General features: G+C 41.4%; 1 protein-coding gene across 12 annotated transcripts in view; it reads left to right on the forward strand.

The window, feature by feature from the left end:
• Positions 1-27,142, forward strand: part of svila (supervillin a) — a 261,547-nt gene that overhangs the window by 219,159 nt on the left and 15,246 nt on the right. For all 12 annotated transcript variants that reach the window (XM_073054765.1, XM_073054768.1, XM_073054766.1 and 9 more), the window contains 10 exons: positions 4,132-4,287; positions 7,703-7,839; positions 12,032-12,179; positions 14,851-14,996; positions 16,401-16,576; positions 18,775-18,916; positions 22,128-22,404; positions 24,356-24,510; positions 25,094-25,199; positions 26,492-26,699. In XM_073054765.1, the coding sequence (XP_072910866.1) occupies positions 4,132-4,287; positions 7,703-7,839; positions 12,032-12,179; positions 14,851-14,996; positions 16,401-16,576; positions 18,775-18,916; positions 22,128-22,404; positions 24,356-24,510; positions 25,094-25,199; positions 26,492-26,699 (1,651 nt within the window). The remainder of the gene's footprint in view (positions 1-4,131; positions 4,288-7,702; positions 7,840-12,031; positions 12,180-14,850; positions 14,997-16,400; positions 16,577-18,774; positions 18,917-22,127; positions 22,405-24,355; positions 24,511-25,093; positions 25,200-26,491; positions 26,700-27,142) is intronic.

Genomic DNA, 27,142 nt, shown 5'->3' on the forward strand with positions numbered 1-27,142 from the left:
GCAATTCATCATTTTATTAATGGGATCTGACGGAGGAAGTTCATAACCAGTTGACATTTGTTCTCCACGATATTTCTACATAATCTCTAGTGTTGTGTTCATTTCTGTTGCTTCAGGATCTAGGATCTTCTGGGATTGTTCAAGAAGTAGCTTTGAGGATTGTTCAGTGGGTTCTTACAGAACAGGCCCAAGAAAAGTTGTTAAGAAAAGAAAAAAGTAATTCTTCTAAATGCTGCTGCTCTCTCTGAGACAAACAGAGCAGGAGGAGGGCTGGTGTTTATGCCCAATGCCTATTTCTTTCATAATACCAACACTGATTTCCCAAACAGTTTCTCAGGGATGAAATTATTGTAAATTTGTAAGTGCAAAGGAAGTAACTTCAGAAGTACATAACAATAACTTTAAGATGGTGAGTAGTGTAGCTCCCAGCAGGACCTTTGAAAGAACAGTACACAGTACATTCACTCTAAACTGCATGATGCTAATGGAAGAGCAATGGACAGTGCCATGATTAACACAGCTGGGCTTCCAACCATCCCTCTACATTTAACACAATTGGAATATCCCATTCCCTGCTGCTTGTACTCCCAGATTCCTTTTAAACACATCTGTACATTCCCTGAATATTGAAGATTTTCTTAAATTATCTATTGGGTAAATTAGCAATAATCTTCTGTTCATAGCCTCTAGTTTTAGATATATATGAAAACACTTTTGCTGCATCATCAACCCCATTCATTCCCTTGGTGCGAAGTGTCAATGTTTACTTAGTAAGATTGCATACTTCGATCAATACTTTCTGGAAGGTTGATCGCCTCAATCCTCTCAGACAGCCTCTTCTATTTTGCAACATCATTTTGTCTAAAAATGCTTATCATGCTGGATTTGAGATCTTTCCTTGTACAGATTAAAGTTTTATTTGTAATAATCTACTCTCTTATATGCTCCCCATCCCAAGGCGTTGACTCTTGACTGTTGTCTTGTTGCCCTTCTGGTATTTGAAAAGAACATTTTCCATTGCTTGTTGATCAAAGGTTAAGGGGCTATTTTATTATATCAGATACACTGTAATTGAGCTGAAAAAGCTCTTACTTGATGTTTACGAATTGGAGTTGCCATTGTGCAGCAAGAACCCTGCTATATCTTCTGTGTACCCTACTCCTACAGTACCGAACCCCTCTTGAAGTCCTGCACAATGAGTGAGTTCAATTTAGAATCAGAGAGTTGTAGAGTTGCTTAGCACACGAACAAATTCTTTGTCTATGCCATCCTTGTTGCATGAGGTTCAGGTTTAGAATCTTTTCTATATCGATTGCTATCTCACCCCACAAACACAAGATTCTGTATGTGCTGGAAACCTCAAGCAACACTAACAAATGCTGGTGGAACTCAGCAAGTCGGGCAGCTGAGGTCAATAAACATTTCAGGCCAAGGCCCTTCGTCAGAACTGGAAAGGAAGGGAGAAGAAGCTAGAGTAAGAAGTTGGGGGGGGGGGGGGTAGGAGGGGAGCTCGCAGGTGATAGGTGAAACCTGGTGAGGGGGAAGGTGGGAGAAGGATGGGGGAATGATGTAAGTAGCTGGGAAGTGATAGCTAGAAAGAGGTAAAAGGCTGAAGAAGAAAGATCTAATAAGAGGGGACAATTGACTGTGGGAGAAAGGGAAAGAGAGGGGGAATGTTAGGGAGGTAATGGGTAGGTGAGGAGCAGAGAAGGGGTAACCTGAATGCGGAATGGGGAAAACAAGAGAAGGAGAGATGGGTTATACCAGAAGTTGGAAAAATCTCAGATTGATGGCTACCCAAGCTGAATATGAAGTGTTGCTCCTCCAACCTGACTTTGTCCTAGTCATGGCAGGAGGGGAGGCCATGGAGAATATCTTCCCTACCTTTTCAGGAAAGAACTGAGCCAAAGTTTTTGTTCAGTTTTAATTCCATTTCTTTTTTGCTCGTTTTCTCTTGTGGAAATGTTATACTTGCCAAAAAATAGTGTTATCTTGAAGGACGTATATGGGGAGGGCACCTTCGTTTGTGGCCTGAGGAGGTGATGTGCATCCATTCTGTCTGCTTCCCAAAAGAAAAGTTTTGCCTTTGGAACCAATCACTTCAGTGCAGTACTGAAGTAGTGAATGTTAACCTCACCTGCAAGTTTCCATGACTGGATTTCAAACAAGTGGATTTCCAACGTTGGAGAGGGTTCAAAGGAGGTTGCCAAAAATGATTCCGGGATTGAAAGATTTTTCATATGGGGAGTGTTTGATGTCTCTGGGCCTGTACTCACTGGAATTCAGAAGAATGAAGGGGGATCTCATTGAAACCTATTGAATGATGAAAAGCCATGATAGAGTGGATGTGCAGAGGATATTTCCTATGGTGGGAGAGTCTAAGACCAGAGGATACATCCTCAGAATGGAGGGACATCCATTTAGAACAGAAATGAGGAACAATTTATTTAGCCAGAGAGTGCTGAATCTGTGGAATTCATTTCCACACAATTGTGGAGGCCACGTCTTTATGTATAATTAAGACAGAGGTTGATAGACTCTTGATTGGTCAGGCATGAGGGGATATGGGAAGAATGCAGGAGATGGGGCTGTGAGGGAAATGGATTAGCCATGATGAAATGACAGAACAGACTCAATGGACCAAATGGCCTAATTCTGCTCCTATATCTTATGAAGTGGAAAAGTTCTTCCCATTGACCTAAATTCACAAAATTATACTGCCTGGAATTGGCTCCCTAACTGGCCAAGCCCACACTGACAATTAAGCACCCATTTCCACAAACTACATTTTATTCTATTCACATTCCAAACAGCTGGTTCCAGAATTTACCATTACCAGGGCTCTGAACAAAACACGAGGGGCGATGAATGTAATATCCCACACGCCATTGACATGTACGAGGAGGCCAGAACATCCCGAGGGAACGCAGGCTGTGCCAAAAGTTGAGGACTGTACGCAGATCCGGTTGAAATAAGTCTTGCACACCCAATGCTGCATACAAAACACTTTATTGCTAAGTTACAACAGGTGGTACTTATCTCAGAAGCGTGTCTGAACCCACTGAACTGCAACGCCCCATTCCAAATCGGTCCACAGCATCAGTCACGACCTAACTTGCGGTGGGCCCAAATTCAAGAGACCTCACCACCCCACTGTGTTAATTCTTTTTTATCCTGTTTGCTTCTCTCCGCCCCTACCTGGGTCAGTCCTTTGTCCCATCACATGACAGTTTTCTCAGGCACTACAGTTCAGGTCTGTAGAGACTATACCTTGGCCACCTAGCACCCAGGTCACCATTCCCCCGCACATCACACATTTGATCCCAGCAATTGTTCCTTGGGATCTCTGACCGACATTTTGGGATTCTTACCGCAGACTCCTTGGGCAGGATTCCCTAAAGGCTAGCTTGCAGGTTGAGTTGGTGGTAAGGAAGGCAAATGCAATGTTGGCATTCATCTTGAGATTATAAGAGCAACGATGTGATGCTGAGGCTTAATACAATGTTGGTCAGACAGCATTTGGAGTACTTGAGCAGTTTCTCACATCTGAGAAAAGATGTGCTGGCATCGGAGAGGGTCATGAAGATTATTCTGGAAATGAAAGGGTTAACATATGAGGAGCTTTTGATGACTCTGGGCCTGTACTCGCTGGATATTTTTTTTAGAAGAATTAAATGGGGATCTTACTGAAACTTCTCAGATATTGAAAGGTCTGGATAGCGAGGATGTGGGGAGGATGTTTCCTGTAGTGGCACAGCCTCAGAATAGAGGGACATCCATTTAGAACATAGATGAGGAGGAATTCCTTTAGCCGGGGGTAGTGAATCTGTGGCATTCACTGCCACAAACAGCTGTGGAGGCCTAGCCATTGATTATATTCATAGTTCTTGATTAGTCAGGGTGTCAAAGGTTACGGGAGGAAGGCAAGAGAATCAGACTCAGAGGGATAATGAATCAGTTGTGATAGCAGTCATCAGGCGGAGCAGACTCAATGGGCTGAATGGTCTAATACTGCTCTTATGGTCATATGGAATCATTTTTGAATATCTGTAGGTCATAAAGTGTATTTTTTGTAAGTCTGGATTTTATGTCTTACAGCTTTGATTCTCTTTTTTTTAATCTTTTAATCAGTGTCAAAAAACTCTAACTTTTCGGAAATGGCATTAGCTGGGCTGGCCAGCAAAGAGGATTTCAGCAGCGTCAACCTCCGAAACGTGAATTCGACAGAACAAGTGTCAAACAATAGCGCTGTGCCGTACAAAAAGCTGATGTTGCTGCAAATTAAAGGTCAGAAGTCATTCTTTTATGAACAGCTGCCCAACCTTTAATGTTATCTTGGAAAAAACAATATTCCCATGTCCCTATGTATTTTCTGACAGTATGCAGAACAGCTTAAATCTAAACAAGTCCTTTTTAAAACAGTAAGTTGAAGCATGGCTTAAGTGTTGATTTGCTAAATGATTTCAACTGTCATTTTCATGCCTAGAAACAAAATCCAGAGCAGTAGGATTTTTGAGGAGGAGGGAAAGAAGGAAGAGTTTGATATGAGCAAGTACAAATCTGATTTTGAGCAATCCTGTGATAATTGCATTCAAGATTATGGAAACTTGCTTCACTGACTTGCAATGATAAAAGCCCATGTCTTGATCAGGTGTTTGCACCATGACTTGGCACGGGCTTATTTCATCAGGTTATGGGTAATGCTATCTTTTATTCTAATAGAAGTATTCTGATAGAAGCATTCAAATCTATTGAAGTTGTTGAGAGTGCTTCCAGGTACAGGAGACCCTATGGTCTGGACATCATAGTGACGTAAGGGAGCACACATCAATTTGGGTCACCCGCTCCAAACTATGCCAAGTGAGTAAACTACAAACATTCGGAACCTTACACTCACATAAGTTTATGAGTGTGAGGTTCTGCATTTTTGTAATTTCCCCACCTCAGAGCAATGGCCACAATTCTCCTTTGCACCCAACTCCAGTCAGTGCTCATAGCCGGACCTTGGCCATCTCTGCAACTCACCACCAACCACAGACACTCCTTCCTTGATCTCCACAGCGGCAGCATTTTGTAGGAGGATGGTGTTCTCTGGGGGGGTCTCAAGCACCATGGAATAATGAAGATGTGAAGTGTCCATCATGTGACCATAAAAAAAAAAGAGGAAATAATGGAAGCAATCAACAAATCAACCAGCATCTCTGGAGAAGAGAAAAAGGGTTAATGTTTCACTCCCTTCATCAGAACAAGTGAGGAAGCAAGTTAGTTAGTTAAGAGAGCATGGGGAAAGGTCGGATGAAACAAAGTGAATATCTCTACAGTGAGCCTTGGATGATTCCAATATTTTCAGAGCTGTGTGGTTAATGAGCTCACTTGTAGAGAGAGAAAAGAAAGGGGCATGTATAAAAAACCTCTGAAATATAGATCAGAACTATTGCTAAATCTGTTAACAGAAGGATCATGGAAATACCCAGTTCTCCAATACCTAGTCTCTTATGAGACTTTCCATGTCGGTATTTCTGAGAAGTCTTCCTTTTCTTTAACCATGACATCCCCCTCCCTCCATTGCAGTTGACAGATGCTCCAGATCACATCTCATGTTTCCCACACCTCTGCTTCCAGCCAGAGCAAGGATAGTTCCCCTGGTGTTCACTTTCCTCCTCGCTGGCCTCCACTTCTCCACACCAGATTTAATAAGCAAGTGAAACAGTATTTCCCAGCACGTCTTGAGGATCCCAATGAGACCTTTCTTTTTTTTTGACTCCCTGGTTTAAATTTGTATCTTCACCAACCAGTCTCATTTTATGGTAATTTCCCATATAACAGCAGGAGATGTACGACATTGTCCTGGGGCCCAAGCAGTTCTCCAGGTGAAATAGTAATTCACTTGCACATCTTCCAATTTCATATATTGCTCAAATGTGGTTTTCTGTACGGTAGAGAAATCAAACACAGATTGGGTGATTGCTTGGTGGAAAACCTTTGTTCAGTCTGCAGGGGTAACCTAGCTTTCCTAGGCCCATTCTGACCTTCCTATCAATTGCCTCCTGCACTGCTCCAGAAAAGCCTTGTATAAGCTTGAGGACTGGCATCTTGTCTTCCAAGTGGACACAATACAGCCTTAGCTTTTCAATGTTGAATTCAATAATTTCAGATGACTCCCTCTCTACCTTTCGAACTGAACTGGCTGCTTTTTGTGTAAGGTTATCCATTTGTAATGTTAACTAGGTATTTGTATCTCATCAGGCACCGTCTCTTGGCATTTGCAACCAGTTCCACTGCAGCTCTGGCCTACACTTCACAGCTTTATATGTCCTTTTTCAACTGATCTCTTTAACCTAATAGCCAGACAGATTAATAAATATTGAAATCTCACTTCTCCAGTTCTGATATAGTTTGTCAATGTGAAAAGTTAACTCTGTTTCTGTTTCCAAGGATGCTGTGTGATCTACCAACCTACCCAGCATTTATTTCAGACTTCCCACATCTATAGTTTGTTTTTGTTTTATTTTCTACCTGTGTTTTTGGTTTTGGTTTTGGTGTCCCTGATTTAAATTGTTGCAGTTTGCCATCTGGTGCTCTGTGCAGGTTGTCTGCCATATTTTCCAACACTGAATTTGAAAGTAATCGGTGTTGAGGCAGATAGGATATTCCAAACACTCGGGAGAAATGCTTCATGAATGTTAAATTCTCCCTTCAGCAATGCCCACAAAATGCTAGAGGAACTCGGATGGTCAGACACCACCTATAGAAATATAAATGTTTGCCATTTTGAGCCTAAAGCCTTGAATGGTTCTTCCTTTAAATAGGAGTTTAGCTGGTCTTGTACTAGTCAAGAAGCCTGCCATAACTTCTGAAGTACAGCATTCTGGGAATCCCACTTAGAAATGAGAATGACCTGTTCAGCAAAGGAGTTAGAGAAACGCCAGTGCCTAAATGGTGCCTTCTGCAGCCTGGACAAAATCTGTCACTGTTCCACGGTGGGGGGAGGATGCATCAGGTCCTGGTTGTCTTCCAGACTGTACTGCACCTAACCTGGTACAATCGGACACAAGAAGCAGACAGCTCTTCGACTGCGTGTAAGAATTTAATGCAGAAATCAATAGACTTCTTTAAGTAGCCAAGAACTTCATTGTCCAGCAACTATATTTTACAGAATGTCACATTCAAGTTTGTTTTGCTATATTTGGACTTCTTTCTGGTTTAGTTACTTACTGCTGTTATGCCATTGGCTTTTAGCAATGAAGGTCCACTATATTTGACAAGTGTTCAGGAGCTTGTCAGTAGCTTCCTCTCTGTTTCCACTATGTCAGTCATGCAAATCTTAGATGGACTTTCAGAAATACTGTCGCACTCGGGGGTGAAAGGATTCTTCTTTGCTGTTTCCACAACCATTTTGTTTTACCAGTCGGGGTTGAGCTGCCAAACCTGGTGGGCCACTCTTAGTCTGGCCTCTGCCCTTTGACATGGGTGACCCCACGAAGAGCCAAAGCATAATGCCCTGACACCAGCCAACCTCACTGAGGCACGCAAGCCTCAAACACTACAGCAAAGCTGTGGTTCTCTTGGAGGTTCTGGTTTAGTTGATGGAACTGAAATTGTAAACTACCAAAGTGTTCCTAGATGCTAGGTTCGCACATGTTGCAAGCAGTTATGCAGGACAAAATATTGAACCAAAATAACTCCTAACTTGATTTCCTAGGTCGGAGGCATATCCAAACCAGACTAGTGGAACCAAGAGCATCGTCGCTGAACAGTGGAGACTGCTTCTTGCTGCTAGCTCCTCAGCACTGCTTCCTGTGGACAGGAGAATTTACCAATGTGATTGAGAAGGCTAAGGTTAGTCTGCACTCGCTGTAAACGCCTGTGCAAACAGACTTGATGATGGATTCTCAAAGTTTCCGCACCTCTTTCAAGAACATAAATTAGAAGGTTGTTTATAGAACATTTCACCACTGCACATAAACAGTGCTTCCTGCCAGATGTCTGCATGAGGCAGGATTTCAGAAGCTGTATATTTCATGGGATTGTGTGTGGGTTTGTTTTTGGTGAGCTACCTGGTCTTCCGGTCATTTTAGTGGCTATGAAAAGACTAATGCACCTGACAGGATGCGAAAACTTCCTCTGGATGTAGCACTTGTGGAACGTTTAGCTAAGAAATGAGGTTCAGATGTGCTACAAGGAGAAATGCAGAACAATTAACAGAAGTCTGTTCTTTTGTTCCACTTCCTTTTGCATGTTGCAGGAGACACAATAAACCATCAGATTGCCCAAGTATGGTTCAGGGGATTCATTAAATCCAACTCTTAGTTTATACTTTGGCAGGATTAACAAGTGAGATTGGTATACAAGTGTGTTTTACTCTATTTGCTTAAACTACCAAATAAAACTAGGAGAAAGTCTGTTATACTGAGGAAACTCCGAACAAATTGGAAGTAAGCAGAATTGCAAATACTGTAGAATTACTTCTGTGTTTCCACAAAGGTACTTTAACTGATTCAGTCAGCCACTAAAAACAATTTTCACACCCTGCTCTATTATAAGTTGATACTAGAAATGGGATTGGGTCCAGCCACCCTCCACCCTACTCCAGGAATTCAATAAGATCACAGCTAAATGCATTGCCCGTTCTCTCTGGCAGTGAGTGTTACAGCCCCCCTCCCCCATTATCTAGAGAGTGTAGATGTTGCCATATCGTGGCTGTCCAGACATCGCACACTCCCTGTGGGAATGGGGATTGTGCACGTTGATATTGATGAAGGCTCCAGTCTGTCATTGAGAGTTTATGGCCACTCCTGATACAAACAATGAAACAGTCAGCCCAAGGTGTGATACGAAAAACTCCTAGGTCTCATTCTCTATTTGTGTGTGTCCACCAACAACTCTTTCCCTCCCTTCCTGTCTCTTTCTTTCTCTCTGTCTCTCTGACTTTTTGACTGTTTCTCTCTCCCACACGCCGCCCCCCCCCCCTTCTCTCTTCTCCCCTCTACCTCCTCCACAATTTGTCTGGAGTATTCATTGCAGTGATCATTCCTTAATGAGGCAATATGCACACTTTTCTCAGTTGTTAGAGGTTTAACAATTAACGTGTATGTTAATAGTGAACAAGACTATTGAACTTGTATACATGAATGTGGACATGCAAAGTTCTGTTCCATTATTATAGCAACTCCCTCAATGTTCAATAATCTGTCAAATTCTGCCTTGAACATTGATGATAGCGCAGTATTTCAAAACTCAGCATCAAAATAAATTGTCTTTTTGCTTTCCTGAATGCTTGAGTCCTAATCTGAAAGCAAGGGCTCTGTTTCTACACTCAAGATGTATTCTCCCCGTGATTCTGACTGTGGCTTCCTTTGCATATTCTGGTTTCTCCCCTATATCCCAAAATCAGGACGGTGTGCTTAATTGGTTGTTATATTACCTCTTCACAAATGTAGAAGAATGAAAAGGGTGTAAATGGACACACGAAAGTGACAGAGTTGCAGAGCTAATGGGAAATGAGAGGGAGCCATAGGACAGATGGAATTCCTCCGCTGGGAACTAGTATAGATCTAACTGATAGAATGGCTGACTTCTGTCGTAAGTTAAAGCATAAAATCTGGGAGCTCTGAAGCAATGGGACAGGGGCACAGTTGACAGAACCACTGCTTTGCAGTTCTGGAGACTCAGGGTGAACCCTGACCTCAGGTACTCATGGAGTTCTTCCTGTGTGATGTTGGTTTCCTCCAGGTGTTTTGGGTTCTCCCACATCCCAGAAGTATGTGATGAATTGGTATGTTAATTGGCTGAGGGAGGAGCTGATGAGAATATAGGACCTCACCATCTACTTTATGTACCTCGTTATGATCTTGCACATTAACTGTCTAAGGGCACCGCACCTTCTCTGTAGCTATTATGCTGCATTCTGTTGTTTCACCCTGTACTACCTCAGTGCACTGTTTAATGAATTGATCTGTGTGAACAGCAAGTGATACAAGCATTTCACTTCACGTGTGACAATAACATTCCGATTCCAATTTAAAAACTGGCAAAGTCAGTGGGTTGCTATTGTGATTGAAAGCCAGCGAGCAGTAGAGTCGCACAGAGATCCATACCAGGGCTTTGATGTTCTAATGTTTCTCGAGCTCTCGTTCTTTGGGTTTTTTTTGTCTCTGCAAAGGGTAAGCATTTCAGGCTGCACACTGTATACATTTCCTGACCTTAAGTTGAATCATTGTGTTCTTTCATAGACGAACAATTTAGATAGGAATGATTTCTAAATGATGCACTTGGGGAAGACTGTAGTTAAGAGTAAGACATAGCATGGTGTATGGTAGGGCCCTAGGGAGTACTGAAAAACATGGGGACGTGTGTGTACAAGCTCAAGGATCCTTGAAGGTACAAGCAAAAAGAAGTTAGGCCACAGCTGGACTACTGTGCACAGTTCTGGCCACCAAACTATAGGAAGTACGTGATTGCATTGAAGAGAGCAGAGGAAATTCATCAGGATGTAGCCTGGGAAAGAATATTTCAGTTATGAGAGGAGACTGCGAGGCTGGGTTTGCTTTCCTTGGAGAAGGGGAGGCCAATATGGGACTGATAGAGGTTCACAAAATTATGAGGGGTACCCTTAGAGCGACTCATAAAATTTACCTAAAGCAGAAGTATCTGAAGCCATAGGGAATGGTTTTGGGGTAAGGGGTGAGAGATTTAGAAAGGATCAGAGAGTGTATAAAATCCAAAACGTTTTGCCCGAGTAGGTGGTACAGATGGATACTCCTAGAGTATTTAAGAACTACCTGGACAAGAATGCTATGGAAAAAGTTCAGGTAAAGGTGGGCATGAATGTTGTGGGCCAAAAGGCCAATTTCTGTCCTGTGTCAATCAATAGGTTACCGAGGTACAAATTCAGATTCTAATTCACTGTCCATTGAGATTGTATTCACTACCGTGCAGAGTAAAGCCAGATTACTAAGACCATAAGACACAGGAGCAGCTTGTTGAGTCTGCTCGACCATTCCATCTTGGCTGATTTATTATCCCCCTCAACCCCATTCTCCTGCCTTTTCTCTGCAACTTTTGACACCCTGACTAACTAACCAAGAACTTCTGCATTGAATAGATTCAATGACAGCTGCCTATGGCATTGAATTCCTTGGATTTACCACCCTTGGCTAGAGAACTTTATCCTCATTTCTGTTCTAACCAGAACTCTGGATCATCCAGTCCTAGACCACCACCCCCCCCCCACACTGTAGGAAGTGCCCCCTCCACATCCACTCAGTCAAGCCCTTTCAACATGCGATAGGTTTCAATGCGAGTCCCACTCATTCTTGGTACAGGCCCAGAGCCATCAAACATTCTGCATATGTTATCCCTTTCATTCCCAGAATCATTCTCATGAACCAACTCTGGACCTTCTCCAATGCCAGCACATTTTTCTTAGATGAGGAGCCCAAAACTGCTAACAATAGTCCCAAGTGCGGTCTGACCAATACCTTTTAAAGCCTCAGCATCACATCTTTGCTCTTGTATCCTGGTCCTTTCAAATTGAATGCTAACATTGCATTTGGCTTTTTTTTAACCACCCACTCAACCTGTAAGTTAGCCTCTTGGGGAATCCTGCACAAGAACTCCCAAGTCCCTTTGTGCCTCTGATTTTTGATTTTTTTACCCCCGATTAGAAAATACTCAATGTCTTTATTCCTTCTACCAAAGAGCATGACCATACACTTCCTTATACTGTATTCCATCTGCTACTTTGCCCATTCTCCTAATCTGGCTAAGTCCGTCTGCAGACTCCCTACTTCTCAACACTACCTGCACCTCCACCTATCTTTGTACCAGAATAGATCCCCTTGGTTCCCACTTTTTGCCTCCTGCCAGTCACCCAATATTTTATGCTTACTAGTATTCCAGACTATGTTGCTGTTTTGATTAAATTGTGACCATGTAAACCTGGTTGATTCATTTCTTCAAAACATTAACCATGCTTTAAAAATTCACTTCAAATAATATTGAATTTTTGAATTTCCTAATGTTTCTTCAGGCTTCAGAGCTGGCATCGTTTATTCAGACTAAGAGGGATCTTGGTTGTAGAGCACCATATGTGGCTACTATAGAAGAAGGAATTAACACCCATACAAAAACAGCCAAAGAATTCTGGAGACTCTTAGGTGGTCAGTCAAGCTACCAAGGTAATGAAAGCATGTATATTTTACATTTTATTGTGATTAGTAGCTTCTGATCATATTATTAGAAATGTATACGTAATCTACAGAGGCAGTCCACTGAATGTTTAAAGATGATCACATCTTGAACATCTTGGATTGTGTGGAAGTGAAAATATGTGAAGGAATGAGAAACATTTATATTCTTATTTAAATATAAATTGCAGCTCCAATTAGGTTTACATGAAAAAAATTATACCTCACATGGTTGGATCTTTTCTATGCCCCAACTAGTCTTTAAGTCTTTGTTGACATTGCTCATTAAATTCTAATTGGTTAGGGCTATCAAACTTGTGCAGAAACCCAACTGCTAGTCACCGCTGTTGTGTGCTGATAATCAGACCTCTCTCTAGCATCTATCGAAATCAGATGGCATGATAACATTCAATGCCAAGCTCCTGGATGATGAGGACTACTTGGACAATCTGCTGACAAGTAACAAGGCAAGAAGCCAATGGCATTATAAAAGGAGTGGAGAAAGATTAGAAGCAGGATGGAGAAAATAAAAAGATTTGTGTGTTTAGCATGAACAAATAATGAAAAAGATGTTGACTGTGTATTTTTGAGAAAATGGATTCTGATAGGGTTGAACATTCAATAAATGTGAAGCTAATAGACCTGGATTTAACACACCAACTTCTGTTCACTTCTCGAAGAGACTCTGTGTGCACTGAGAGAAACAGCCCGAGTGCCTATTTAGTCACCAAATCATAAAAAGGGATAGTACAGAAGTAGGCCATTCAGCCTACTAAGCCTACGACCGCCCATTTACAATCTTATTCTCCCCACGTACTTATCAACACTCCCCAGATTCTACCACTGACTTAGGGGTGATTTATAGTGGCAAATGAACCTACAAACCTGTGAAATAGGAGGAAACCAGAGCACCTGGAGGAAACCCATAGAGTTTCTGGGAAAAGGTGCAATCTCCACACAGACAGCACTCAGGTCAGGATTAAACCTGGGTCTGCAACTGTGAGACAGTGGCCCCACTAGCTGCAGCACTATGCTACACAGTAATTATTGATTCCTTTTGTTTTCTGAGGATCCCATTTGGTCAGTGGCGAATCTTAGATTGCATATCCCTAATTGCTCTTGAGAAGGTGCTGGAAGAGCTGAAGGTAGTATGAAGGTGTTTATACAGTGCAGTTGGTTTCGGAGATGCAAGAGGACTAGAGGATAGTTAATGTTGTTCCATTGTTCAAGAAAACCTGTAAGAATAAGCTGGGAAATTATAGGTCGGTCTGAAGGACAGGATTTACAAGTATTTAGATAGATGGCTGCTGATTACAGATATTCAACTTGGCTTTGTGTCTAAAAGAGTTTTTCAAGGAGGTTACTAAGAAGGTTGATAACTCAGCCTTTTCTCCTTGGAGCAACGGAGGATGAGAGGTGACCTGATAGAGGTGTACAAGATGATGAGAGGCATTGATCCTGTGGATAGCCAGAGGCTTTTTCCCAGGGCTGAAATGGCTAACACAAGGGAGCATAGTTTAAAGGTATTTGGAAGCAGGTACAAGGAGAAATTTTTCACACAGAGAGTGGTGGGTTCGTGGAATGCACTGCCAGCGAAGATGGTAGAAGCAGATAAAATAGGGTCTTTTAAGAGATGCTTAGATAGGTACATGGAGCTTAGCAAAATAGAGGGTTATGCAGTAAGAAAATTCTAGGCAGTTTCTAGAATAGGTTACATGGTCAACACAACATTGTGGGCCGAAGGGCCTGTAATGTGCTGTACATTTCTATGTTTCTATGAAGAAAAGAGTGTAGGAAGCCAGGATCAGACAGGGATGTAGAGAGTTGCAACGTAGCCAAGAAGGAGCTTAAGAATAGACAGCAGCGCTAGAAAGGGGCATGAGAAGGTCTTGGAAAGTAGGAGTGAGGAAAACCCCAAGGCATTCTAAATGTGTGTGAAGAATTGGAGGAAGACTAGAGTGAGGATGATGCAGGAGGGAAGGGTTAGATTGATTTGAGTGTAGGTTAAAAGGCCAGGACAACTTTGTGGCCCAAAGGGCCTTCACTGTGCTATTATGTTCTATAACAGATAGATCAAAATCTATATCCCATTATAGGCATATAAATAAACAAGGCATCATCAGTTTAAATTGAGGAAGAAGGTTTAGAATGATTTCATGGTTAAGTTGTTTTTACACAGAGCGGTTGATTTCTGGAACTCATTGCTAGAGGAAGTGGTGAAATTAGGTGCAATCACTTTGTTTGAGAGGCATTTAGACAAGCAATTAAATAGGCAAAGAATTGAAGGATACCGTCAAAACGCAGGCGACTGGATTAGTGTAGATGGACAAAAAGGTTGTCATGTGCACGCTGAGCCAAAGGGTCTGGTTCTGTGCTGTATGTGTGTGTCTGGCAAGAGAAGTGTGAATAAGTGTGGGTTGCTGATCATTATAATCATGGGTGGGCATCACTGGTAAGGCTGTCCAAGTTTGCCCTGCTGTGACCAACTTAATTAGAAAAGCTAATCAATCTGTCAAGATAAGGGATACATTCCTTTCTATGGCCTTCTGGTTCTCTATTGTACAGGGTATCTATTAGCCATCAGTTAATGGAAAGATCTAGATCCTTTGCAGAGTGGGATTATATCTGAAGAAAACGTTCTGTGTTTTTTCTTCCCCCACAGGAGCAGGAAATCCCGATGAAGATGAACTGTATGAAAGTGCAATAGTAGAAACCAATTGTATTTATCGTCTAGTAGGTGATAAACTTGTCCCTGATGATGACTTCTGGGGGAAAATACCACGTTGTTCTTTGCTTAATTCGAAAGATGTAAGTATTTTTCATTGAATTCTTCTTATTTAAGCCATTTAGTTCCGGGTTTATGTGGTCTATGACTGTGCTAGTCTTACTCAGCTTACTGAAGCTCTATAGTTGAGCCATGGAAAAGAAAGCACAAATGCTGTGGACCCAAGGTTCTGTTCCTGTGCTGTACTACTCTGTGTTTTAAAGTGAAAAGTTATAGGATCTTCCTATCCATTGCTCCACATGACTGGACATTGTCTATGGCGTAAATTGATGTTCCAATCACAGTAAGTGATCTTCTGCCCGATTCTGCTCTGGTGTGTCAATGTCAAATCACTACGTATGACTGAGAACTCTTCATAGTATGGAGTCACTGCCGTTTCAGTGGAAGGTTAGAGTGTATAGGTAAAGAACAAAGGTCCTTGTGTAGATGATGACAGTCAACTCATAACTCAGTTGCAAAGGCTATTATTTTTTTATATAATGTTTATTGTTCACTCTAGTTTGCAGTCAGAGAAAGCTAGAAAGCTGACAATAGAGTGGGTGAATGTGGCTCCATCAGCTCCCAGGAAGTTTGGGTGACAGTTGACCTCACTGAAGAGGTCAGATAAACCAAATAGATTTTGAAAATCCTGCAGATTTACAACTATTTTTCTCGTCCTTCAAGTTTCCATTGTGAGAATGATATATATCCTTGACTTCAGGGTTGTTAGCCCAATGCCAAAACCAGTTGACTTTTATGTGTATGTATGTGCACAAGGACATAGCACTTGAATTAGAGAAACAAACTTGAATCGTCAAAAAGATATTGAATAGGAGTTCTAATGATTTTGAAACATTGACTCTGCAGCTCTTTCCATTGTAACTGTCTGACTTGTTTATTGTTTCCAGCTTTTTCTGATTTTATTCCATTGACATGTTTTCAACATTCGACCCTCCTCCAGATGCATTACAGAAGCCTTGTGTGAGAGGGGAAGAAGTGTTATTAAAGGGGAATGTAGCAGGAATATGTAAGGGGGAAATTCCAGAGCATGACCATGCATGGCTGAATTGCACTGGGAAAGGTTTACAAAAGGTGGTTGAATTTTCACTTCGTATCCTTTCTTTTCTCAGCATAGTGCTAGATTTTACATAATTACAGGAGACTAAAAAAGGTTCCCTGCCTTCTCTTCTCTTCTGCTTATGTAAATAACTGGCACATTGTGACACAATGCACAGGGGCATATTTGTGAGTGGCCTGCTTCTCATGTGAAATTCAACAGTCAAGCTAAAGTGCGGTGTTTGAGTGGAGACTGGCGGAGATCCATGATTGCTAGTTAAATCAGTAACTCATCTGGAGACGATCTACATGTATATAACTTGAATTTGTTGTGCATTTTCCAATTAGTTTCTGTAGGTGTGTATTTTAATACAGCTGTCTGACTTCCTTAGGTGCTGGTGTTCGATTTTGGCAGTGAAGTGTACGTGTGGCATGGGAAAGAAGTCACACTGGCACAACGAAAGGTGGCATTCCAGTTGGCAAAGCATTTGTGGAATGGAACCTTTGATTACACAAATTGTGACATCAACCCTCTGGATCCAGGCGAATGCAATCCTCTGATACCAAGGTAGTTTTAACTTTAGATTAGCACTTTACAGTACATTTTCATATGATACCCTAAATATGAACCTCTATGCAGTAGCTGTGCTTAATATACACAACTAGGTAAGTGTAGAACCAGGGGTTTGCTAGGCGGTGCATCAAAGCCATCCTTAATAACTAGGCATTTTCTTTACTGCTGTTTCTTTGAAGAGGCCATCGTCAATATTTCTTGTCAGCTGGACTGGTGGAGTTGCACCAATTGCTTGGTGTAAATAATGTATATTTACTGCACTGAAAGGGCTATCTTTCTTTCAAAGATTGAGTTGCTCTAATCTTAAATACAGACTTAACAAAATTTATTAGGAGGATGAGCTAGTGGCTGGGTGCTTAAGTATGGATTAGCGTGTCTCCACAATCTGAAAAACTATCGGATCTAAACCCTGATGTTTAGTAGCTCCTAAATCAGTTTTGGATTCTGTTGTTTTATGCTTTCTGTATAATTCAACACCATTGTGGTAACCAGTGACAAATTACACCTCCCAGTTGAAATTTAAAAGAGAAATAGAAGTTTTGTGAAGTCAATGACTGTGCCAATTTGTGATTTCCGAGCTACCAGCCTATCTGACATGAACTGTAATGAAAGTGTGGAATGTTAGTTATTTTAATGGCCAAATAATAATAAATCATGCAGTACCTTTTCACAGTAACTCTGAGAATGCAGAGTTACTTCATTTTAAGAGATGGGCATTAACTCTGCCTTTTTTGACTGTATTGTCCAGCCTATCCCACTCCCAGTTTCCAGTTGACCTCCAGTGGTTCAAAGTATTTTCAGACCCAGAGGAGGCTTGTTCTTCTATTTTTTCAGATAGTTGATTTCAGATCCTATCATCTGCTGATCTAAACACAAATAAGATATATTTTATTGGCTGAGGCACAGAACGTAAGAAGTGGCTGCCCCAGACGGTACCAAACACTGGTTAGGCCACAGTTAACGTACCACATGAGTTATGGATTTTGCCTCTAATTTCGTCAGCCTCTAATCATTCTACCAATCACTTTAAATCAATGCCCTTGTTATGAATCTTTGCTGAAGAAACTGGGTCCTTCTTCTCCATTGTATCTAATCTTTTTTTTTACATTAATCAAGTCTCCCTCTAAACAATCCAGGCCAAACTCACTTTCCTCATATCCAGAAGGAAATTTGCAACTTCCGTCCCTGCGCTCTCTCTAGTCCTTTATCATCCTCTCTGTATCGCATGTACCTCTGTAATTCATGAGGTATATTAATTCTGCCCTAACCAGTGTTTTGTGCAGTTTCAGAATGACCACCTCTTATGTTCTGTGCCTCAGCCAATTAACCATCTCCTGTCTGCATTTGCCACCTTTTCTATCTCTTCAGTTTTAGAGCGTCTGCAGCTATCCTCTTCAAGGCTGCATTGTTAATGTGCACTTCCAAATATCCCATTGTTGTCTGAGTATTCCTTCGCCTTGTTTACCCACTCTCAAATTCCTTAGTTCACACCCACCCAAATCAAGTGCCATTTAATCCTTTTCTGGCAACTAATATCTTCGCACAGATTAAATTTACTTCCTCATTATGAACAATTTTTGCATCACTTCCAAACCTTGTAATCATTCTCCCTGCATTCAGGTCTAAATTATTCACATATGCGATGAAAATCTGAAGATGCAGTACTGAGTTCTACTCATGCAGACATCATTTGAATCACAAAACTGCTGTGACCTGTCATCTTTCATACTTTGCCACAAGCCAATTTTCTATCCAGTGTACAATTTTCTCCGAGTCCTATGTGGTTTAAACTGTTCAGGTTAGTGTGCCTTGTAAGATCTTACAAAATCCTGTTAAAACTATATCAAATACATTGCCCTCGTTGATCTCTTTGTTATATCCTGAAAGAAAATTCACTCAACATTTGCTTGACAATTTATACTGTACCTCAATATTTTACTTTCAATCACTTGCGCTCCAAAGATATTAGATTAATCGGCCTGTGGCTGTTTGGTCTAAAAGCACTCCTGTGAAATAACAGTTTGTATTTGCAGTCTTCCAGTCCTCCACTCCCGTATATGTAGGCAGAACATTTACAAGTTTCCAGAATTCTTACTATTACGATAGGATACTACCACGTAGCAGAGACCATTTAACCAATGAACACAATGTTAGCATTAATTCTAACCAGGGTCTTTTTTTTTTGCGGGCAGAAAAGGTCAAGGTCGTCCTGATTGGGCCATTTTTGGCAGGCTGACCGAGCACAATGAAACTATTTTGTTTAAGGAGAAGTTTCTGGACTGGGTGGATTTAAAGAAGCCCTCACCAAAATCTGCAGCTGAAGAGGAGCACAAGGTGAAACTCTGTCATTACTTTACTAATGAAGTAGTAAAATTAATCCTTTATGGAAGGATTAAGCAAATGTGGTCGTGTGTAAAATGTAACAGACTGATGACTTTGAATATATTGGAACTGTAATGTTTTTTGACAGTTCACAGAAATTTTACAACCTCACCAAGCTTTTTTTGTCCCCATGGAGCTTTTCACTTGAGTATTATGATGAGGTACTTCTTCAGGGTTCCAATGCACAGTTTTCTGCATCTATCGATTGATGGAAATAATACATTCCGTCCCTCTTGTACATTCAGCCCTCGAGTTAGATTCTTCATCCCTGCTTATCTGTATTTGTTCTTTAGCTCATGCCAGTCTTGACCGACCAACCAGAGCTGTGTATTGACAGTCTTTATAAGAATGTAAGGTTTTGTATATATTTCCTCAAGTCTACAACACTGAAATGGGTTTATTGACCCAACTGATTCATGATGGTGCCTCTTCCCTCAACATTCAGAAAATTAATAAATAATCATAAATCTAGTAAAAAGTGGGGTAGTTATACAGTTCCCACCAATCTAGGCCAACCATCACCAACTTACATAAATGCTTTGCTAATTCCATTGTATCGTCTTCCTTTTCCCATCTACACCATCACCCCCACAGTATTTCACCATTCACCTACCCACTATTGCCAGTTTACAGTGCCCGGTATCAAATCACATGTCTTCGGGATGTGACCATGTGGTCACAGGGACAATATGCAAACTCCAAGCCAACAGCAACAAATATCAGGATTGAACCCAGGTCATTCGAGGCAGCAGCTCCTCTAGTTGCCCCGTTGTGCTTAGGAAGGTGAGAGTGAAAAAGCTGAATCCTCCTGTGTTTTTTAAAAAAAAGGTATGTTTAATTGTGCTGTTGCCCAGAAAATGGAAGATTCAGGTATACGTATGCCACTCCAAGGCCTTACTAAGAGATGCGTATTTGGCACCAATTCCAACCACCGTATCTCAGCATAGAGACCCATTTTGAACTACTTAGTTAGTGTTCCAGTTTGAATAAACAATTTTTTTCTTAATGGTTTAACAGATTAGGGAAATAAAGTGGATTTAGTTTCAGAAGCATTTAAATGACAGGAAGCCTAGGATATATACTGATGGGTAGTGTTGGGCAAGGTGATGTTCACTGAGAGGGCTCAAAGGAGGGTCTTGAAAATGACTCCAGGATTGAATGGCTGTCACGTGAAGAGCATCTGATAGCTCTGGTTCCTGTATTCATGAGAATTGGGGATGACCTCATTGAAAGCTATCAAATTGTGAAAGGCCTTGATAGAGTGGATGTGGAGAGGATGTTTCCTATGGTGGGGGAGTCTAAGACCAGAAGGCACAGCCTCAGAATACAGGGCCATCCTCTTAGAACAGAGATGAGGAATTGCTTTAGCCAGAGAGTGGTGAATCTGTGTAATTCTTCACCACAAGCAGTTGTGGAGCCAAGTTTTTAATGTATATTTAAGGCAGAGGTTGTTAGATTCTTGATTAGTCAGGGCATGAAGGGATACGGGGAGAAGGCAGGAGACTGGGGCTGAGAGGAAAATTGGATCAGCCATGATGAAATAGCAGAGCAGACTCAGTGGGCCAAAAAGTCGAATCCAATTCCTATATCTTATGGTCTTAGGGATGTGAGGAATCAATTACTTAGAGTTTTGAGAAATAAACTTAAAGTAGCATAGTGATGTTTTGTGAGGAAAGTCAGGAAAAAGATGTCGCCATCTGAAGGAACCAGAGAGGGTGACACAAATTGCATGCCCATAGAACTGAAGTGGAAGCAAGTTAACCTCGGTTTTTGTTTCCATTAGCTGCAACTATTGGCTGAAATATCTGAGGATTTAACTAGTGTGAGTTACTAACCATTAGAACTGTTAGTGAAGTGGGTTAGTGCTTTAAATATTGGCTAAAATAATGTTAGCAGAATCCTGTGCATAGGATTTCAAGGTACAAAACATTGGAGAGGTCACATCCGCAGTATTGTGCAGTTTGAATACACTCTTAAAAGAAATGCATCGTTAAATTAGAAAGTGCAAATATTTACAAGAATGTTTCCAGGATCTAAGGGTGTGAATTATAGAGAGAAGAAGGGTGGGCTTGGAGCCGAGAAGGTTGAGGAGTGATCTTATAGAGCTGTACAAAATCATGAATGGCATATTCGGGGTGAATGCCATTTTTCACAGAGAGAGGGAATCAAAAGATAGAGGCCGTAGGTTTAAGGCAAGAAGAGAAAGGTTTGAAAGGGACCTGAGGAGCAACTACTTCATGCAAAGAATAGTCCGTATATGAAACAAGCTGCCAGAGGATGTGGTTGAAGCAGGTACAATGAGATTTAAAAACCATGGATGGGAAAAGGTTTAGAGCAGGGGTTCCCAACCTGGGATCCATGGACCCCTTGATTAATGGTATTGGTCCATATCATAAAAAAGATTGGGTTTAGAGGGATATGGGTCATGCGCAGGCAAATTTGACTATCTTAGATGGGCCAAAGGGCCTATTTCTGTGTTACATGCCTTTATGGCTGTAATATGTATATACAGGATGTTAGTTAGTTCACTGATGTAGATCTATAATAATTTTACTTTTTTAAATTTGCATCACTAACAGTCTGAAAATTAGCATTCTATCCATGGAGTCAGTTCCAGTAGAAAGATGTTCAATCTGCAAAAGGTTCTCTATTTCTTTCAAGATGCTATTGTGAATTTTTTTTTATTTGGGAGCTTAGTTGTAAATGCTGCCAGCTAAGGTGTTGCAATTATTGCCATGAAATTTTACTAATTCTTCCCAAAGCTGTTCATTTGAAAGTGATCTATAATTTGTGTTGAAATTAAACACTTATGATTATCAAATACTGTCTCTTTATACTTAAAAATTATACTTGTATAAAATGAAATTAATTGAAGATTAATTTAAGTTGACCATTGGAAATGGCACTAATCGGCTTTTCATTTAACTTTAGTTAAAATTGAAATAAAATCTTTAAGTAGCTTTGGAAATGTGCTTTTTTTAAAAGAGAAAAAGGAATTACATGTTTTAGTGTTTTACATGCATTAGTGTTTCTTATTTCCTATAAAATTGTTTTTGAAGCTCAAACGTTGCTCACTGAAATGAAATTAAAGGTTGAAAGGTTAATTTATTATCAAAGTATTTATGCACTATACAACTCTGACTCTCACCTTTTTCCCATGAAGCAGGAACATGGCGTTGACCTCAAACCATATGACGTCTCCTTGATGATTCCTCTGTCGCCGGTCCCAGTTGGAACGTCACTGGATGGGCTGAATATTGGGCGTGGTTATGGAGTTGTAGAGGGCGAAGATGGAAGGCAGTTTGAGATCACTAATCTCTCAGTTGATGTGTGGCACATACTTGAGTATGACTACAGCAGATTACCCAAGCAGAGCATTGGGCAGTTTCATGAAGGAGACACATATGTGGTGAAATGGAAGTACTTGGTGAGCACCACAGGTCAGTACTGATGATACACAATTAATGAATGCTATTTGATTAATGTTATAACCATGAGCTATACAGAATTGGACAATGTAAATGCTAGAAAGACTTAGCAAGTCAGGCAGCATCTGCAGAAAATAAAATAGTTAATGTTTAAATCCTGGGTTCCTCTGTTGGAACTAAACATTTTTAAGTTGTGGTCTCTTTCTATTTGAGAGTTGGCCTCTGTTTTAACCATGAACCATGGAGCCCTGAGACATGGTGGCTTTGTTTAACACTAATCTGCACTGAGATTGGTTCTGGTGTGACGCATCGATTAAGATCATGACTTGCATGCCAACGAATAGCAGACATAAGATCAAGATATACAAATATGGAAAGGCTGCCCTGCTGGAGTCAATTTTTTGTAAGATCAGGAATTGCCTTCTAAAGTGGTTGATTCTCCTCCTTGTTGGTGAGATTATATCAACTTTGCCTCAGTGTACAGGATGGCCTTTTTGATTGCTTGCAGAAAAGAAGTGCTAGGAAGATTGGACTGGGTGGTTTGCAGAATGAAATCATGTGCGTTCATGTTGTTGTCAAGTCATGAGGCTTCCTTTGCCAGACGTTCTAGTTCGATCGTGTGCTGGTTCCACCCATGAAGACAGCATTGTTCCCAGGCTTCCCACCCCCCTCTCCCTCTATCCTCATCACCCCCTTTACCCTCAGTCTGTCCTCCTCATATACTCTGTTGCATTCCAGCCCAAAGGAAAAACACCATGCTCCATCACTAAATACCAACTATCCCATTAGAGACAGGCCCTAGAGGCATTGTTGATGGTAGCTGGAGTGGGGAAGAAAGACCACTTGGGGGGGGGGGGGCGTGAGGGGAGCTTTCCCTCTTAGCTCTCTTCCCCTTCATTCATTCAATTCCCTCTTGGACCCATCCCTTTCCCCCTCAATTCTCTGAATCTGTGACACCCCCCTCCCTTTTCCCAATGCAGGCCATTTAGTGTGCAGCCTAACCTAGCCACTTGTCACTCCCAGAAAAGCTTGGGCCTTCTCTGAGCACACGGGCAATTCCAATCCCTCCATGTGTATGTTTCTGTGTCCCAAACAGCCCTACTGGGTAGGACATCCCTCCTCCCCTGCTGCTAGGCTGCCCCCCCCCCCATGCCCCAATCAGTATTTGAAGCCGGACTATTCACCTCACTTGTGGGGTCCCCCACAGCAGCTTAAAAGAACTGCTTGAGATCAGAACAAATCAGAGAGGCAGGAAAATCACATTGGTAAGTGACTGACCAACATTTTATCTGATTCCTGTTCAATAATCACCCTTGAGTTGTAATTGGACCACTCACTTATACTGAATTTGTATTTGTGCAGTCATTTTGGGTGTGAATGGGTGACTTTAAAAAGAATTTTGCTGGAGACTGTTCAGTAAATCACCTATCTTGGATCAGCCTCGTGAGATGAGGTCCCCTTGCCATCAACAGTGTGAAAGCTTCATGTTGTTAATGGTAAGGGACCAGTTAAAGAGAACAAAATCAGAATTCCTTGAAAACCTCTGCAAGAACAAGTCAGAATCTTAGTCAATTCCAAATTAATTTTTGTGCAATAACAATAGTGGTTCCACAACACTCATTAAGATGAAACATAAAATCCACAATAGCAAATTGGCAATGCATTTTGTGTTCTATATGATTTTTTAAAATCAGTGAGGAAGTAACATCATTCAGTGCAAAGCTGCCCTCTGATTTGCTGTTTTCAATGTTTCTTTACTGCTGAAACACCCCATTACACGTAAAGCATCTCTAAGCTTTTCACAGTACATGCGGGTATGCAGAATAGAAATGAGTCAAGAATGTTTTTTTTTAAATGTCAAGAAGTATCAGCTCCTTATGTAGGTGGCTTCTTTAAGCCTGCAGAAAATCCTTTGAGATGTCAAAAGTATAAATCGCTTTGATTTTATTTGTGTTCACCATAGTTGGAAAAAGGCAGAAATCAGAAATTGTACGAAACACCGCAGTTGGAAAGGAGAAATGTGCGTACTACTTCTGGCAAGGTCGTCACTCAACTGTGAATGAGAAAGGGACTTCTGCTCTGATGACTGTTGAGTTGGATGAGGAACGGGGCGCACAGGTGAGTCGACAAGATGGACAATGTATACAAAACAGAACAAAGCAATGGTGCAGTATTGGGATAGCGGGAACTAAATGTGGTTTGATAAGGGGTGAAGTTGCCAGTGAGAGAGTATTTTAGAGAAAGATAATCAAAGTCAAAGCCAGGTCTATTGTTGTTGTTACAACTACATAGAGTTAGTGAGCAATCCGACATGGGTACAGACCCTTTGGCCCAAGCTGCCCATGCTGACCACAGTGCCCACTCCCCTCGTGCCAACTTCCTGAATTTGCCTCACAACCCCCTCTCACAAGCCTCACTCCCTCCACGTACCTATCCAAGTGCTCCTCAGATGATGTTGTTGTACCTGGCCGAACCACTTCTGGCAACTCATTCCAGATACTCACCACCTGCTGTGTGAGAAATTTGCCCCTTGGGTTGCTTTTAAATCTTTCCACTTACACTAAGTCTGTGTCCCCTAGTTGTGGTCTATTCCTACCCTGCATTTAATTGAAATTGAAAATGATGTCGTTGTCAATGATTGAAATGTCACGTTTAATACCAATGCTCTCATTTTTTTTTGTTTTATGTTGTATCATTTCAGGTACAGGTTCTTCAGGGGAAAGAACCACCCTGTTTCCTGCAGCTCTTTCGAGGAGGAATGGTTGTGCATGCTGGTAAAAGAGAAGAGGAAGAAGAAAGTTCACAAAGTAAAAGCCCAAGGCTTTGTATTTTGTTAGATGTTTCCTCTTAGTGCTTAACTGTTGCTGCCAGGATCAGAGATACTTGGGGATAGACAGATCTGACAATACAATGCAATCAAATCCTTTCGCTCAGAGATAAACAAAACTTTCATTTTTCTCATGCAAGTCTTCCCCTTCTTTTCAAATGCTCGGGTTACAGCAAATTTGAGTGTGTGCGATCTACGTATATCCGTTCTGCTGGTTAATCTCTTTGAAATGGAAGCTCGCGGTCTTGACTTCACTGTAGGAATTTATGGAAGTGAAACAGGTGAAATATTAGCATGAGAGAAATTGAACGCTTTGTTAATGTTATTTAGGAAAGGAAACGTGTTCCCAGTCTTAAGGCGGGCCTTGTAAATTATTTCAGTCTAGTGCCATTCTCTATGATATGGGCTGAGTTATAACTTGAATGAACTTCTCCCCACCCTGACAAGTGTTATTCTTGGTTGTCACTTGGCCAGTTTTGTGGATATTGTAACTCCAACTTCTTCCTCCCCCCCCCCCCCCCCCATGTAACATACCTTCTCGGAATCACTCTTTGTTCCAGACGTTTACTTTTGCAGGTAATGACATTGCACTGTTGATTGCATTAAGTCAGCTGAGGGTTATCATACCTACTGGATGCCCATTGTGGCCAGTGAGCAGGTCTGAGGTGACAATCGATGTAGATGTCACAGGTGAAGGGGAATAATTCCCAGAATACTTTTGCTTCTATCCCCATAGATAGTATGATATAACAACAAGAGAGGCTGATGTCAGTCACAGGTGGCTTGTGTCTGGAAGAAATGAGAATTTTGTTCTTTGGACTTTCAACCTGATTTAATAGCTTCACTAGAACTCCACGGGTTATCTATACAATCTTAACAGCTGTAAAGTATTCAATCAGACATTTAGTAAAAATATTGGAAGTTCAATGGACTATAGATAGCATGGTAACAGAGCAGTTAGTGTAATGCTATATCAGCTGCTGTCTGTAAGGAGTTAGTACGTTCTCCCTGTGCTCCAGGTTCTTCCCACATTTTGCAGGTTAATGTGTCACATGGGTAGAACTGGACAGTGTGGGCTCGTTGGGCTGGATAGACCTATTTCTGCCCTGTATCTCTAAATAAATAAGATTAGAGGAGCAACTGTGTGTGTGTGTGTGGCTAATCTACAACTTTCTGTGGACTCTGCTTACAACCTTCCCCAGCTCCCTGAGGTAGGAAGAGTTTCCTGGAGCAGACTGACGCTAATGCTGATTCTGATACTGCCCTCTGTAGGTGACTGGCGGTTGTACTGTGTGCGGGGAGAGCTTCCAATGGAAGGGAATCTGCTTGAAGTCGCTTGTCATTGCAGCAGCCTGAGATCCAGGACCTCGATGATTCTGCTAAACGTCACCAAGGCAGTCATCTATCTATGGCACGGCTGTAAAGCACAACCACACACGAAGGAAGTAGGCAGGACTGAAGCAAGCAAAATCAAAGAACTGTAAGTAAAGCTCACAATGCAAATATTTCTCAAACACCGAGTGTTACGTGGATTAATTATACTCAGTTCAAACTTCTGTTGAACACAATATTTCAAGCTGTCACTCAGTATTTATAAGCTTTCTTTGCGGAAGGAAACAGCATCCTTATTTAAAGCTCTCGGTGGCTGCCTGTTTTACTAAGTATTCCTAATCGGCTTATAAAGATTGTGAGAGCTGCCTTTAACTGTTAATGGTGCTTTGGCAACTTTGTTGAGTAGAGAAATTATACCCGTGGTACGGAAGGAAGGACGGAGTGTGCTGGGAGGTAGAGGTTCAGGAATTATGAAATTCCACACTTGTACCTCGTGTCGGATGAAGTAACAACGGTGAGCTGATGCTTATTGTTGTTATAATACAGAAGCAAAATGCTAGGATTTTGAAATAAATCAGTATCTGCTGAAGA

This window comes from Hemitrygon akajei, chromosome 8 (assembly GCF_048418815.1).
Source record: "Hemitrygon akajei chromosome 8, sHemAka1.3, whole genome shotgun sequence".
NCBI classification, from domain to species: domain Eukaryota; kingdom Metazoa; phylum Chordata; class Chondrichthyes; order Myliobatiformes; family Dasyatidae; genus Hemitrygon; species Hemitrygon akajei.